The sequence below is a fragment of the Daktulosphaira vitifoliae genome, unplaced genomic scaffold (genome assembly GCF_025091365.1).
Source record: "Daktulosphaira vitifoliae isolate Bord-2020 unplaced genomic scaffold, ASM2509136v1 Scaffold_2, whole genome shotgun sequence".
Lineage (NCBI taxonomy): Eukaryota > Metazoa > Arthropoda > Insecta > Hemiptera > Phylloxeridae > Daktulosphaira > Daktulosphaira vitifoliae.
In genome coordinates, this window is record NW_026099573.1 from 37,117,841 (window position 1) to 37,134,522 (window position 16,682).

Sequence of the window (16,682 nt, forward strand, 5' to 3'; positions counted from 1 at the left end):
CTACGATATCTTTATTTTTTTAATATTTAATTTTCTATTAAATTTTTTTTTTTAATATTTCAAATTTATTTAAGGTAAATCACCTAACATTTTTATTTTTTAGAAGTAATTAAAACCTTGTGAAATGTTTTAAATCTTCTACATTTTATCTAAATAATAATTTTATTTCTTTTGGTCGACATCCCATTTGTGTTTAATGAGGAAATGCGATGTTATTATTCAGAGCCTATCATATTATTAAGATGTTTATGAGATTACTATTTTTTCAAGTTATCTATATGATGTTACATTACGATAGCTATAAAACCTTAATCTTTTTGCTATATTTATGAGAATACATATTATGACTTTTATAATGCGTGTGACTTATATCATCTATAACATGTTGGATATTAATAACTTTATAACATACATTGTTGGATTAAGTTAAATTCTATGAGATTTTCATTTAAAAACATCTAAATAATGAGAGACAAAATAATTTATATAGGGTTGGTTTAATAAAATTGAATATAACACAAAACTTATAAAATCAAATAGCAATAATAATTTTANTAAAATTGAATATAACACAAAACTTATAAAATCAAATAGCAATAATAATTTTATAACATATAATGAAATATTCAAATATTAAAAGTACATATTATAATAATAAATTAATATATTAAAATAAAAATTTAATACAAAAATACTTAATATAACTTGTATAAACTTTGTCTTTCCTTAATAAAACAGTATTGCCATCAAGCTGTTAAAATAGAATAATACTAAAATGTAAATTTAAAATAATTTTAAATATTCTATAATTATAGTATTAAAAAACAAATGAATGTAATTATATTATTACAGCTCATTGTAACTCAAGGACATTAAAATTGCTTTATCGAATGATAAAGTAACAAAAAAACATTCAAATTTTAGTTCTTCAGCACTAGTATGCTTAATGTTAGACTGAGATGAAACAAAAAATGAATGAACTAATTATTAAAGATTCTAATGAAATGCCAAAAATATTTGTGACCATATCAAACATATACGATTATTAAAAAATGATTCCATTTTTACATTTATATATATTATATATGTTTCACTAGGGCATATTCATTAGTAATTAACAATATATAATTATTTTTGAAAACTCGAGAATAAATAATATAATTAATATTTGTCAAAATAAAGGTTTGATAAAAAGTAAATTCCTGATTTTTATAAAATTACATAAATTTACATCATATCCATTACTTAATTTATAGTTTTCTACAAAATCAATGCTATCATGATGATTATACATAATATTTATTTTTCTAAAATTCAATTAGCAGCTTTTTGTAATGGTAAACATGAATGAGAAATTAATTTTTTTAATAGTCCCAAGTAATTTCATATTTAAAAGCACTAAAATTTTTCTGGCAACCATGAACTATTACATAATACGAAAAGAGTATTGAACTGAGAATATTTTGAGTTAAAAAGAATTGGTCACTATAGTTCATATTAAATTCTTTCGTAAAATCAATTAATAAGTTATTTGCCTTCCAGTATTCAATATCATATAATATCAGACCTTGATACCCTTACAAATTCAGAAATATCAGCATCAGCAACATTTAATTTTTCTGAGGGAATCTTTGTTGATAATTTGATACTTCAAAACTTACACTGAGTTAATAAACAACCCAACCCTTTGTTTTTATTATAAAATAGACAATATAATTAAGTGTCGATATATATGTATAATTAGAGACCACATGGAACATAATAACGTTTCTGTTCATACATTTCAAAATCACCTTACACAAGACATAAAATTAACTGTTCAGTTTATAAAAAAATTTATTATTTTAGTGAAAACGCTTCGAGACAATACAAAAAAAAAAAAAGTGTATTAATCTATGTTATATTGACGACTTAAGTTTTGATGCAAAATGGCATTTTTTGCTCCGTGTCATGACAAAAACGCCAGCGATCGAGTTGGGTAAACAACAAAAAGAGAAGTAACAAACTGTAACTTGACTTACATAACTTACTTAAGTTTACTTAGTTAATCTAAGAAAAAGGGAAAATTATCAGGTAATATTTCAAAATAATAATAGTAATTACATTATTTTATGACCCTCGAATCACACTCCGCATAATAGTAACTCTCACTTTTATCAAACGTCCTTAATATTTTCTTACATTAATCTTTTATAATTTAATTAAGTAAACAAGTGTAAAACCTTTCCTTATTTTTTCAATTTATAAGTTTTGAGTTACGATAATAGGGCAATCCAAATTGTTTTCATTAATTTTTCTCTGTGTTGTACTGAACAGCTAATTGACTAGTCAACTCCACTACTATGATCGATACTGTTCTACGCTATCCAGTAACTACTGCACTACTGTGCTGTGCTGATGCAGTTAATAGTTCCAATCTGTTATTTTATTGTACTATCGAATGCCGTACGTGGATGCATTGGCCGTATTATGGCGCAGTAATCGTCCCGTAAAAGCCCCGTTAACTGTCGCACAAGTTGTTGTTCCGGTAAACCGCAACGTAGTCGCCCCACCAAACGTTGTTTATGAGTAATAAACTCGGTTAACGGGTAAACCCGTTTAACGGTTTACGCTCGAACATGTTGGAAATCTATCGCTGTTCCATTGACATACGAGACAGCGACCTTCTAATTCAGACATACGTGCCTTAATCCGCGCGTTATGGGACAGGTCACGAATGATCGCTCCGAATTGCTCTACCGCGTGCGCTGTTGAGCGGGCAACGTGTACGTCCTCAACTTGCGGCGCGCCCAGTTGTCCGCTAGCACGGATGTTCCTCCGGTAAAGGCGCTACGACGGGCAGCTGGTGACTCGTGTTCGCGTCGATCTCTTCTCCTTCAACCGTAAGATCCGTATAGTTGCCAAGAACTCCCATTTAGGGCTCGCAAACCGTTATCGAGTGGCGTACGGGGAGGTAAAATTTGGGTAGTTGGATTTCTTCCCTCGCCACTTAGATTTTCCTCGTGATTAGCGTATTGGGTATCGTCGCGTAGCATAGGAGCTGTCTAGAGGCGCATTCGCGACGTGGTTCAGCGCAGTTAATTTGTTCTTATGTTTTCCCCGATATATTTACCGTAAATATTATGTTTATTTACAGTCTATGATAAACAAATATCGTTGTGTTATTAACGGAGATAAACAGTATCTTCGCGTACGATCAAACTTTCTACCGCTATAGAAAACAATTATTGTTATTGTAGAAAAGTATCAGTTGTAAGATAATACGAGGCCGTCGTTTATAATAAGGCACCGGGTGGACAATAATAAAACGGATCGGCCGCTTTGACAAGGTCAGGTGAAAAAATACTATTTTTATGTATCAGTGAACTGAAACTACTCACTTCACTTTTGTCGATATCGATAAGGTCTTTATAATAATACTGTAACCAACACCTTACAACGACAATGTTTACAGCGGATTGCATCAGATAATCAGTACTCCAACTTTATTTTTATAAATATTTTCCCAATGTCGAGGCTAACTCTAATCCGCTAGGGCGCACTGCGAATAACCCAGTTAAATACTTACTGCTGTCACCAGTGGACTTCGTTCAAATAACCATATAAACAATAAAAAATGGTAAGGGAAACTTCACCGTTTCAAGTTAAAAGCTAAAATCTAATATAATTAGAAATAAACTGAATCGTCTCAAAGCCTCATTCCTTAACTTCTTCTTTCGGCCGGTTGAGATTCTATCTCGGGGAGACAGTTAACACGTATCAGTAGGAGAGCAACACGTACACACAAAAAAGAAATTGACACTAGAATAATGTGATACCACTGTTTGTTACATTAAATTAACAAAGGGCGATCGACCGTTTATTATGGCACCTTTACAGTATTTTAACAGGAAAAACATAAAAAAACAGTATACAAACAGTATACAAACCAATTAAGGTGAACGTCGTAACGCATCATCAGTAATACACAGTTGGTGGCTGCCTTGTCACGGTGTCAATGGCAGGGAAATGCCCAATGACAACCGATTGTCATCATATTGATAGGTGGGCGGCTGATATTGAGAGAGATACGAGTGAGCGCTAGACTAGAAAAATGCAATCAACACATGAAATATTTCATATGAAATAAATTGCCATTGTTGGGAAAAAATTCCAATGTGTCTAACCTCGATTTTTCAGTATATTCAAATACTAATTTATACAATTTGATGTTAAGAATGATACCTCCCGTTTTTTTTTTTACAAGTGTATTGTAAAAAAAAATCATTCCCAAGAGTATATTTTAGGGGTAACTTTTAAAAGTTAAATGGGTACCTATTATTATTTTTTTACTATTAAATGAAGAATGATCTAAATGAAGTTTTGGCTGTTTGACAACCAATTTTGTATTATTACTTTGAGTAAAGGTAATTTTTAGTTATAGACAAGATGGTTGCGGAATGATGTGTTCTTGTTGTAATTTTTGCTCTAACATTGAATTTAACATTTTTAGCTCTACACTTTTAATTTTTTACTATCAATAAATTTGTTCATAAATATATCATTATTGCTCATTGCAGTTGTTTTATTAAATAGACCATATGCTATGATTACTACATCATTATCAGCTGAACTTGGAACACATAGTTCTTTAAAAGGAAATGCAAAAGCATTAGCCACTGTAACATCAAACATTGACGGGACACGTTCGATAGGTAAATGCTTAGTAAATAACTTCAAACTCAACTAATAAACCTTATAAACAATTTGAATGTTTTTTAATGACATTTATGAAAAAAATGGACTATTATTATTAATTTAGTAGCTGACGTTGGACTCCCGTTAGATGCTTACATATCAACTTTTGTTTGACTAGATCAGTGTACTTTATAATAGATCCAATGTTTTTGCAATCCTTGTAAGTATTGAACAGTAACTAACAATATATCATGATTGTTAAGTATTTAATTTCTATAGTTGTTGATACGATTAATGGAACGAGAGATTCCAAACATTACTTGATTCATGTATAGAAAACACCATATTTAATAAAATTTACTTGATTACTAATATATGTAAAATAAATTGTATTTACAATGTATACTTTTGCACACATATGTTTTAATTATTATTTGTTCATACTTTGCACATTGGACCGTATTATGGAAGGGTGTACATTTCACTACGAATTTAGTCATCTAGTCAGTTTAATTAATTAAAATTAATAATACCAGCAGTCATTTGACCATTAAATCTGTTACTTAGTTGAATATTTCTTCTTTCTCTTGTTATACACTTTGTTCAGGAAAATAGTTCAGTCTATTTGATCTCTAACTTACAATTATGTAGTAAATAAAAGTTGAGGCTGTACAAAAAAACTTTTGTTTTTACAAAATTGTACATAAAAAATTACATAATACCGACTTCATTTGGAATGCATAAGTCTAAAATCGACAAATGAAGATGCTAGGGTAATGTCTTACTAGCACCAACCCAACTCGTTGATTAAGTATATAAGGCAATATTAATTTTATATTACAGAATAACCTTTTTATTCTGGACCACTGTGCGTCTACGCTACATATTTACTCTATACATAAAATGCTTGTAATTCAAAAAGTACTTATCCTAAAGTTGTTATCGATCCATCAAAATGTTTGTAAGAAATTGGTTAAAAAAATGTGTATTTTGTAAATTTGAAAAAATTGAAAAACATGTATTTTTATTATTAAACAAATAATAAAAAATATATATTTAAATATTCCAAAACTGTAGAAATAACGCAAAATATAATTTTAATAAAAAGTTATTAGATTTGTCAATACATCGTGGACCACTTGTACTTTATTAAATAAAAAATTTAAAATACAATGCCAATATCCTATTTATAAATTTTTTATTTTGAAAATCTGATTAGTTATTTATAGTGGCGCAACAAAAGTAAAAAACCAATATAAAATTGTTCAAGGCTTATAAAGCAACCCCACCCCTAACTCATTACATTAATATAGATAGCTGTATAACTGAATGAACAATTTAAGTTGATCGATGGCATATGCATTAAATAATGATTTTATTTGCTACGATAGTAGTCTAATGTAAACGCAATACAAGAAAAAGAAGTTATAATAAATCTTTAAAAATAAAATACATTGTTGCAGTTGTAGGTATTTAAACTCGGGAAATGCCATTTTTTTCTACACGGTCGACATAATGTTGGACGCTCTGAAACTACTGTGAGGTATTGCTTCAAGACGCCTTAGATCTCACACCACCATGGGCAGACTCAGCCCGAAATTAATCATGAACTGAGTCACAACACGACATGGCCTCCCCCATTAGACGGATCTCGGAGTGGGATCCGTTGCCCAGGTCAAACCACACATATGTGGGGGTAGGGTTTTGCTGTGGGTTGGCATATAATTCACAATAACAAGAAAAGGACAGTAGATACCCTTGGTGGACTTCTCCGGCCCTACCACCTTTCTAACGCAGTCCTTTGCCTGGTGGTCCGCTGCCTTGCATGTTAAACACGCGTCGGTCCGGTTGGGACCGCTACAGGCCGTCTGCACGTGTCCACTCTCGAAGCACCTGTAGCAGTGCGGTCTTTTGTGCTTAGGGACCCGGATCCGACACGTACTCCATTCCACTCGAAATCGATAAGAAAATAAGTGGTTGATAACAGTTTTTGATCCATTATTACGAAAGGTATAACTATTTTAAAATATAGAGTGGTGGCGAGAGGTGGGTTATGTTTTTTAACAATACGTACTACTCTGCTGCGCTCTTCATCCACTCAATATTTAAAAATGTGAATAACTTCTAAATTACTTTGTTAAAAATTAATTTTGACACGTTATTTTCTTAATTAGATCATTTTTCATTTTATTAGCTAGTTAAATATGTAAGTAACCATTAAAAAATAAAGTTGGCACCGCTATAAGGTATAAGGGATGAATCATAAAAATATTTAATAGTTAATAAATTCAGACATATATGAAACTAGAATTACAAAAATATTTTCTTAATATAATTGTTATTTTAAGAGAAATCGAGTAGTTATTACTAAAAGAATTATCCTGTATATAAGACCTTTATAACTTTTTTAAATTTCTCAGTAAAAATTACAATACTAAATTTAATTACTTTAAAAAGTATTTATATATGTATTATACTTAAAGTCATAAAATTTGTAATTAAGATATAAATAAAGAAATAGGATATGATACTGCTTTTGGAATAACTTTATAATCCCTTCTAAAAAGTAAACACTATCTACAGATTTGAATCAAAGCGTTTTTTGTGATGGTTATTTTATTCGTTGTCAGATATCATCTATACTAGCCAACTATGCCACGTCCCCATTTTTCCGCGACACCAATGTGCTGGGTTTTTATTTTAATTAAAATGAATTATAAATAATTAATATTAAGATAATTATTACAAATAATTATCTTAATAACAACATGTGATAATAAAATCTGAAGTCAGATTCGAAATAATCGTTGAAATTCCTTCTGAAAATTATAAACAAGAAAATGGCTTTTGTCCTGTGTTATTATCACAACATTCTTCACATAATTAAAGTGAAATTATACAAAAAATGAGTATTAAAATAATTTCACCGTTGCTTAATTAGAAACAGTTCATTTTAATTTTTGTAACTTTTATTATTACTTTCAAAACGTTATAGTATTATATAAATTAACTTATTACTATCCAAACATTTTGTTAATGTTTTTTATTCAACTGTTTAGCTAATTCTAGCTCGAGTTTAATGATTATGTTCCAAAAAACATACTTTCACTAAACCTACATTTAATTATTAGCTTTAATTCAATGTACTTTAAGATGAAAAAATAATAATCCGATATTTAGAAATTATTAGGCATTAAAGCATAGAATTTGTGGTAAAATAAGCATGTTTTGTATTTTTATTTGCATAACAAACGATCATTTAGATCATACAAAGCTAAATGAAATTTAAAGTTCTTTTATATTCTATACAATTAAAAGAAGAAAGAAGTTCCGACGACTTTTATTAGTAATTGGCATCTAAAGTTAATAATCGTGTAATTTTTGGTGGATATAAAACAACCCAACCCAACCGCTATAACTATTTCAATAATTGTTGTATCAAAATAAAATTTTCAGTAGTAATAATTTAGACAAGCACCATACTTTGTAATATTATATTATTAATTATTATATTCAGTTATAGTTTGTGCATGAATATGTACATATTAGAATGTACAAAATCACTAAAACAGAGTTCCCTTATTTAAAATACAAAAAAACAGTTAATTATGGATAAAGTCTACTTATTGTACAGATTTTTAAGTAACGCCTACACGCAGTTTCTTCATTATAATTAACCAATTAGAATAGAAAGCCTCAGCTTTGATTTCATTTAAAAAAAAATTAAATAACACTTAGAAATTTTAAAATGAATTTTGTTTTGCGAATCTTTTAATTTAAGTTAATTTATTCATTAAATATTAATGTTTTATTATTTATGTCAAATTATATTTGAAACATAAAATTTTTTTAAAAGTATTTTATTTTAATAATAAATCCAATCCAATCTTTAAATTTGTATTTAATAGTAAAAATGTATTGTGAACTTTTCTTATTGTCTCGTCGCTAATGTCCTTGTTTTAGCGAACATCGCGCCGGAAGACAACGCGAAAAATTGAATTTTTGTCTTGGTGATTATTGTGCTGCATCCTTTCAAGGCGTCGACACTGGGACAGATTGGGTCACTACAATAGTGCTTTGATAAAATTTTTACATAGGTATAAATATTCTGAATGTTGTTTTGGCCGGGCCACATGTAGATTTAAGAAATATCGGTGTCGATCTCTCAGTAAAATATACCGTCTCAAAAAATATACTTGTTCAACAAAGGTAAAAAAAATCGAATAAGGACACATGTTATAATTATATTTATAATAAAAATATAAGAATGTTTAGAATCCTTTACAAGTAAAATCAGCCATAGATTTCGTGTAATTAAATCATATTATTTAAAATTTGAATCGTAAGTAATTATATTGATTATATGACGTGTAGTATGAACATATCATGGTTATAGGTAGACCTCTACAATTATAGATTTTAGACTAATACAACACAAGATAAGATAAATATTTATCGATCTAGTTTATGATTAAATTCGAAAATGGTCATGTGTTGATTGAATATTATAAAACTTAAGTTGATTTAAAGAAAAGTAACTTGTGGTACAGAACAAATACTATGAATAATCAGATAATTAAATTTAAAATAAAAACAAAGAGATATGTAAAATTAAAAATTAACAAATTTAGTAAAGCAAAATTTTTTTTTTTTTAAAGAAAAGCTATTTTTTTTTATTTTATTCCATTTTTTATGGTTTATTTCAACTAATACTAGTTTAATGCTATAAAATTCAACATGTAGGTGCTATAAACATGTATTATTTTAAAATTTAAACTGAAAATGACTCATAAAATGTTGTATTGTATTGTATTATAATTTTGTATTTTAACTGTAGTATATTTCAAAAGGTAATAATGACAAAGGTAGGTCATAAAATAAAGTATAATATCTTGTAGTATAACCTAACTTAATAGACAATTTTTTTTGTTTATGTTATGTATTAGTATTTTTTTTTTAATTATTTAAAAACATATAATTTGGTTAAAACACTCCCCCCCCCCGAAAATTTGTTCCAACTACGGCCTTGGTAGATATTGACATCACAAAATAAAAACAATAATGATTTAAGTGCTAATAATGATTATTTTAGACAGTTTAATCAGTTCACTATATCATCGTATTTTGTTTGAAATGTTTTTGGTCTTAAAATGATATTTACTAGTAACTCAATAATTAAATGACTGACTTGGAGATTATTTTCTTTATGACGTGCGTCCCGCCGTGTCATTAAAAACCGCAGCGTGGTTTTTCGCTATCTTTGTTAATAGTTGGCGCCTATGTGGGTCGCCCGTTATATCTAATATTGGCAGGTCTATACTGTGGTGAATGCGGCAGCCGATTGCTTTCCATCACGCCGCAGTATTGCGCCTAGATGAATTGTGCGTGCAACACAATCACAAGGAACTTCCTGATCGGTCAGAAAATCGTGCCCTGAGAGTACGCCACGGTGCAGATTATTCAAGATCGTGGCCGTAAAATTAATCGCCACATTTGCGATGTTCGCGGTAAAAGTAGTGGTGCCGGCGGTGAGTGTTGTGTGGCCGTCCACTACTCCAACCGCGTGCGTGGGTCCTTTGTGCACATTTCCGTACTTATTAATTCCGATAAAATCAAACGGCTCCATTGCGGAATCAATCTCGATGACATTTTTCGCGTCCTGTGTAATAAACCGAAAATAAAAAGAAAAGAGAAAAAGTGGTAATTATTTAAGTAGAGAAAGTATAGGTTAAATATAAAAACAATTTGGTAGTACTCAGTAAATTATTTATAAGTTTTTTTTTTGTAGATTCAATTGTCTTCAGTTTTATTTAAATTAATCTTCTCATTAATTATTAATGATTTATCACGCAATAGATTGTTGGAAGTTCGAAAGCATAGGTTAAATTGTACTTACCTTACGTCCTATGCAGTACAGTAATATTTCAAGTAATCCAGTGTTGATTTCCGCGTTGAACGCACTACGTACACGATTTACACTATACGTCGTATAGTCTATGTAATTACTTATGAAAACGATTCAAGACTTTAAATAATATAATTTAATTACATAAAGTCCACAACTGGTCTCACTTGTGATTGATTCTAAACACTCTGTATTTTATTATAAATACAATTTTAATTTTTTTTACATATTGATTTTTTTTTACGTCTGTTGAATAAGTATTTTTTTAGAGAGTATATTTTTATTGAGAGATCGATACCAATATTTCTTAAATTTTCCTCTGGCCTGGCCAAAACAAGATTCAGAAATATCTATATTTATGTAAAAAATTTATCAAGGCGGAATTGTGGTGGCCCAATGTGTCCCGGTGCTCAAATAAAGCACCTTGAAAGGATGCGGCACAATAATCACCAAGACAAAAATTAAACACTAAAAATATATTTGTAAGTTTCTTTACGCTGTCTGCCGGCGCGATGTTCATTAAAACAAAGACATTAGTAACGAAACTAGCTACCCAATAAGAAAAGCTCACAATATTTTTTTATAATTAAAATCTAAAGTTAGGTTGGTTTTATTATTAAAATAAAATAATTTTAAAAAGATGTAATGTTTAAAATATTATTTGATATTTATTTCCACAACAAGAAAAATAAAATATTATTAATTATTTAACAAATTAAATTAAATTAAACCTGGAAGCTGAGGCTTAGTATTTTAATTGGTTAATTAAAATGGGGTCCCTGCGTGTGGGCGTTACTTAATAATTTCTACAAGAGGGAGATTTTATAGTAAAATTAAAGGGTTATTTTGTATCTTAAATAAGAGAACCCTGTTTTGGTGATCTTGTATAATCATAATATGTGACATACACGTACAAATGATAACATCATATTATATGTTAATATTATATGCAATAATATAATATTACACCTGTATGTGATTTGGAAAGAGATGGATGAGGTGATGCAAGGAATACCTGGTAATGAGGATGCAGTGATGGGTGGAGATATGAATGGACATGTAGGTAATGAGAGGACAGGATATGAAAGAGTACATGGAGGGAATGGTTTTAATGAATAGAATGAGTCTAGAGAAAAAATCCTGGATGTCGCTGTATCGTATCATCTTGCCGTGGTTAATATTTATTTTAGAAAACGGGAAAAATATTATATAACTTATAATAGTGGGAATAATAGAACACAGTTTAATTATGATTAAGTCATATTAATTAAATCTTTTTAATAAAATTTCTTTTTTTTGAGTTACAATAGAACACATAAGGGATGTCGAGGATCCGGTGGTGGAAATTGAAAGGGAAAATGAAAAAGAGTTTTTAAAGACCATAAATGAGAGGATGGTGTGGAATGTCGAGGGAGACATAAATGATACGCGGAATAGTTTTAAGCAGTAAATACTCATAAATTGTCTTAATTTAACTTATTACTTAATTATCAGCCATTTTAAATAATTGGTTGTTATTAAGTATTTATAACCCATAGTTTTAAAATGATAAGCACTTAAGTAAAAGTAAGTGATAATTGCTTACTTGAGAATAAACTGAGTAGTTGTTTCGTTATGTCTTTACGTTCATAATAAGTGTAAATGTGAGATAGTAGAAAAATAAAAAAGTTTACAGTAGTGATATAGACGTTGTGGCCGAGTGATTTGTTTCTTTAATTAATAAACTCACTTCACACGTACTTACATAAGTAATTCTGCCCTTTTATTTGTATCTATAAAACTTGTACATTTTGTGTCTAAATATTAGCTGAATACTCACTAAAGTATTACGTGAGTGATTAAAAAGTGAAAAAACCCATGAGAAAAAATATTTTCTCCTGGGATTTATTTCACATTGCGAATGTGACTATTTTAGACCAGAACTAATCAAATTTAAAGCCATACAAATAAAAGAACAGTGTTGCTCATGGAAGTACAGGGTGATTTTTTTATCATAACCCACTCAATTACTTGCAGAATAATAATCAATTTAAACATTTTTTTTTTTATTATCTTTAGTTACACATTATCCTTGAATTTTTAACAATGTAATACTTTTTATGTTAATCCCTTATGCCTTGTAAGGGTGTCAACTTTGTCTTTTTAAATGGTAACACATATTTTTAATTTAATAAAATGTTTGAGTTTTTAATTTAATAGTAAATAGCATTTGAATTATTAATATAACTTTATTAGCTTATTAGATATAAACATTTAAAGTTTCAAAATTTTGAGTGAATATACATGTATAATACACATGGGTTTGTAAATACAGGTAGCTAATAGGATTTTTATGACATTGCTGTCTCAGTCACGGATTGTTTATTATCAATTATGACTATCAATAGATATACTTTCTGTATTGTCAGTTAGTGTATTTATAAACTCATAATAATGTGCCTTACTACAATTGATAATAACAATGCTGTGTACTTGCTAATATCGATGTTATAAAAAACCAATTAGCTACTTATATTTGTAACCCCTTGTGTATAACACCTATATATTAATTCAAAAATTTGAAACTTTAAATGATTATATCTAATAAACGAATTAAGTTATATTAAAAATTAAAATGCCATTTACTATTAAATTAAAAACTCAAGCATTTTATTAAATTAAAAATATGTTTTACCATTTAAAAAAAAAAGTTGACCCCCTTCCAAGGCATAAGGGATGAACTTAAAAGGTATTACATAGTTAAAAATTCAAGAATAATGTGTAACTAAAGATAATGAAAAAAAAAATTTTTTAATTATTATTATTCTGCAAGTAATTGAGTGGGTTATGATAAAAAAATCACCCTGTATGTGTGAAGTGAGTTTATATGAAGTTCAGCTACGCTGTTTGCTGTTAGTTTTCGGATGTATGACCATACGAGACCTTTAACAGAGGCAAACGCTCTACCCTTTTACTGACTACCTCTGCCATAATGTGGTTGCATCAGATTAAAAATCGGTGTAAAAAAATGCACCTCTGGCCAAATAATAATACTATAGTATTTAAAAAAAAAACTCAAATTTATATAAATTACAATAGGTGCGACAAAATGAAACAAAAATATTACTTAAATTAATAAAAAGTGAAACAAATAGAAGATCATCAAAAATCGCCTGAAATGAAAAAAAACATACATAAATAATAGAACAGTTATGCACGTAAAACCAATAAGTAAAATCACTCAACAATAACTATCAGTTTTCAATATAATTTAACATGTAAAACAGTAAAACATTATAATTATTACTTTAGAATTGTCGCCTTTTTTCCACAATAGTAAATGGTGGATATCCAACGAGAGATTCAGGTTTTGTCTTTAAAATATCCTTCAATGGTTTTCTCATTTGCATTATAAGTGGATACTGTTCTTTCAATTCATCACAAATCTTATTAAAATCATCATTGCTAAATGTAAGGTTTTTTTGTTGGTCATGTGATGTAATCACATTTATAATATTCTTGGCCTGCACGACAAAAAAAATATTAAATAGTAAATTGTTACGCAAATTTTGCTTTTACTAGGTACCTCCGGCGAAAAATCACTCAAAGCATTATCTGAAAGATCATAATTATTTTCCACTAATTTCCCAATGAACGATAACAATTTTTTTATTTCATCGTTAGTAATAGACTGTAAATATAAGTAGTTTTATTACATCTGTATTGTCGACAAAAAGAATCACTTACCAAAGCACCGGCAATGAAGTACACTGAACACAATACAACTGCGCTTTTAAAGTGAGCCATTTTATTCAAGTGTCGAATACTCTTTTTGATAGTTTAAGTCTGTTTGAATTTACTGCTGACTTCCAATGGATCGAAGTGAACACGATTTGATTCTAACGATCGCCAGTTCGTCTTTTATACTGATAAATTCATCGGAATCTGTGTCAAAAATATTTGTCTACGTTTGTTAGCGTCTCTAAATTTAGATGTAACTCGATAAATATTTTTAACAGATACAAAGGTAAAATACGACCGTAAGTCAAAGTTACGGTGTTTTTGAACATTTTTCCGTACGAAAATATACCACAAAAATTAGTCAATAAAATACGATGTGATACAGTCAGACAATTGCAATAAGAATTACGCACTGAATGAAAACAGTATGAAAATAAAAATATTATTTTTCTTTATATATTAAAATATCATTGCATTAAAACTGTCTTTAATTTTTTAACACATATTACTATCATAATTAAATTTAAAGTAATATTAGTAGAGAAAACTTTTTTATTAAGATCTAGCATAATATTTTTGAGGCATTTATTTAGATTAAAATTGATTGATATGCGGCAGTGATTTTTAATCATATAGTAATACTGTATAAATACATTTTGTAATTGAAACAAATTTAAAAACATGTCATTAGTATTTTTTTTTTTTTGCAATTTTTTTGTTTTTTTAGTAATTATTTTTTAAAGCAAACGTTTCATTTTATTAATCTAATAGTTTTAATAAAAAATATTAATTTTATATTTTTTTTCTATATTTTTGATTCTTAAAAATAATATTATAACTTTTAAACGTTCATTTTATTTTAGTGTTTAAAATGTAGCTATCCTAAGTACTATTTTGATAATTTATCATTCTTTTGAGTATTTAATTTTAAAAGCACACTATTGATAATCTGATGAATTTCATATTTCTAGGGTATTAAGCCATCAGCCCCAATCTTAATGATAATCATATGACATCTATAATGTTTCATTATATTGAATATAATTTTTGATTAATTTAAAATTTAATTTTCTTTTTTTTTAAGGTTTAATCCAAAATATTTATAAATGTGAAACTTTGTGGAGAAATTCACAAGGAAAACAAAAACTTTATAATTTTAAGGGCTATATTTTCTACAATTTAGAATTATTATAATAATGATTTACATTTTTTATAACAATAATATAAAAAATATAATATGAGACTATCTGTGAACACAAACGCTTAGAACCTGATCATCTATCTAAATGTTATTTTTTCGTTGACATAAAATACTACAATTTTACGTTTTACTTTTCTTTATTAGAAAGGTCTGGTTAAGTAGTCTCGGTTCAATATTACTAGCATAGATGTTTTGATAACCAGGGAATCAATCTCTAGGAGTGCTATTGATTTTGTACAAATAAAACTCAAATATATATATATATATACATCCATAAAAGTGTTACATATTACAATAGGCGTGAAAAAATAAAACATCAAATTTAGTTAAATTAGTAAAAAGTATTTCGACTATGTCTTCGAAAATTGAACGACTGCCTGAAATAAAATAAAAACACAAATATTAGGATGGTCATGCAAGTGAAACCAATGAGCAAAATCACTGGACAATAACTAACAGTTTTCAAAAGTGTAATATAGGTCATTATTTTGTAAAGCTGACAGTAAAACATTTTCGTAATGTTTGGTTTAATTGTAATTTCTTGATCTATTGTCACTTAATGCATAATTATTTTTAGGAGTGGAGTTGAGGTGTGGATTATGTTATTTTTAACATTAAGTAATACTCTATTGCACTTTTCATCCACTCAATATTTAAAAATGTTAATAACTTCTGAAAAACTATTTCAATAATTGATTTCGACACGTCATTTTTAAATATTATCATTAAATTCATAAAAATATTTAAATATTAATTGAATTAAATATTTGAAGGCTATAATACTTTTAATTTATCTCTTAAATTTTTTCTATAACAACCTTAAAATTACTCTCATACAAATATATATTAAGTTACATATTTTTTGGATATTTTATTTTTAAAGTAAAATTTATGTTTTATTGAACTACTTGAACTATTTTTCTTCCATACGATAAAGTCTTATTTCGTAAACCATATATTGAGTAACATTTTTTCTCAAAAAATATTTCAGATTTTAGACTCTTCATAATTGAAAAATTCAATTTTTTTCGTGTACAATTAAAATACTATTATTATGGTACTTTTATTTCCATATCAGCTAATTTTGGAATTCTATATTATCTCTTTATTTTAGCTTCGACGCGATGCTGAGAAGGTATTAATTTTACCTTGATGTGTATATCTTTTTTATTTTTTTTT

The 16,682-nt window shown here is 28.1% G+C and overlaps 1 protein-coding gene across 2 annotated transcripts; it reads right to left on the reverse strand.

Annotated features, from left to right (window-relative positions):
- Positions 1 to 653: 653 nt before the first annotated feature.
- LOC126898766 (uncharacterized) lies at positions 654 to 14,580 on the reverse strand. 2 transcript variants are annotated; one of them, XM_050673086.1, is made up of 4 exons: positions 14,309 to 14,580; positions 14,148 to 14,252; positions 13,869 to 14,085; positions 654 to 751 (listed from the first exon to the last, which is right to left on the reverse strand). In XM_050673086.1, the coding sequence occupies exons 1-3, from the start codon at positions 14,366 to 14,368 to the stop codon at positions 13,870 to 13,872; spliced, it is 381 nt and encodes a 126-aa protein (XP_050529043.1). In that variant the 5' UTR covers positions 14,369 to 14,580; the 3' UTR covers positions 654 to 751; position 13,869. The 2 variants fall into 2 exon arrangements, with proteins under 2 accessions (XP_050529043.1, XP_050529042.1); XM_050673085.1 differs by lacking the exon at positions 654 to 751 and adding an exon at positions 13,623 to 13,734 and having other exon boundaries at positions 14,309 to 14,579.
- Between the last annotated feature and the right edge of the window lie 2,102 nt (positions 14,581 to 16,682).

Coding starts and splice junctions, on each gene's coding strand:
- LOC126898766 (XM_050673086.1), bottom strand. CDS start 14,368: ATGGCTCACTTTAAAAGCGCAGTTGTATTGTGTTCAGTGTACTTCATT. Junction 14,253..14,308: donor ACTTCATTGCCGGTGCTTTG/GTAAGTGATTCT, acceptor TTATATTTACAG/TCTATTACTAACGATGAAAT. Junction 14,086..14,147: donor TGAGTGATTTTTCGCCGGAG/GTACCTAGTAAA, acceptor TTTGTCGTGCAG/GCCAAGAATATTATAAATGT.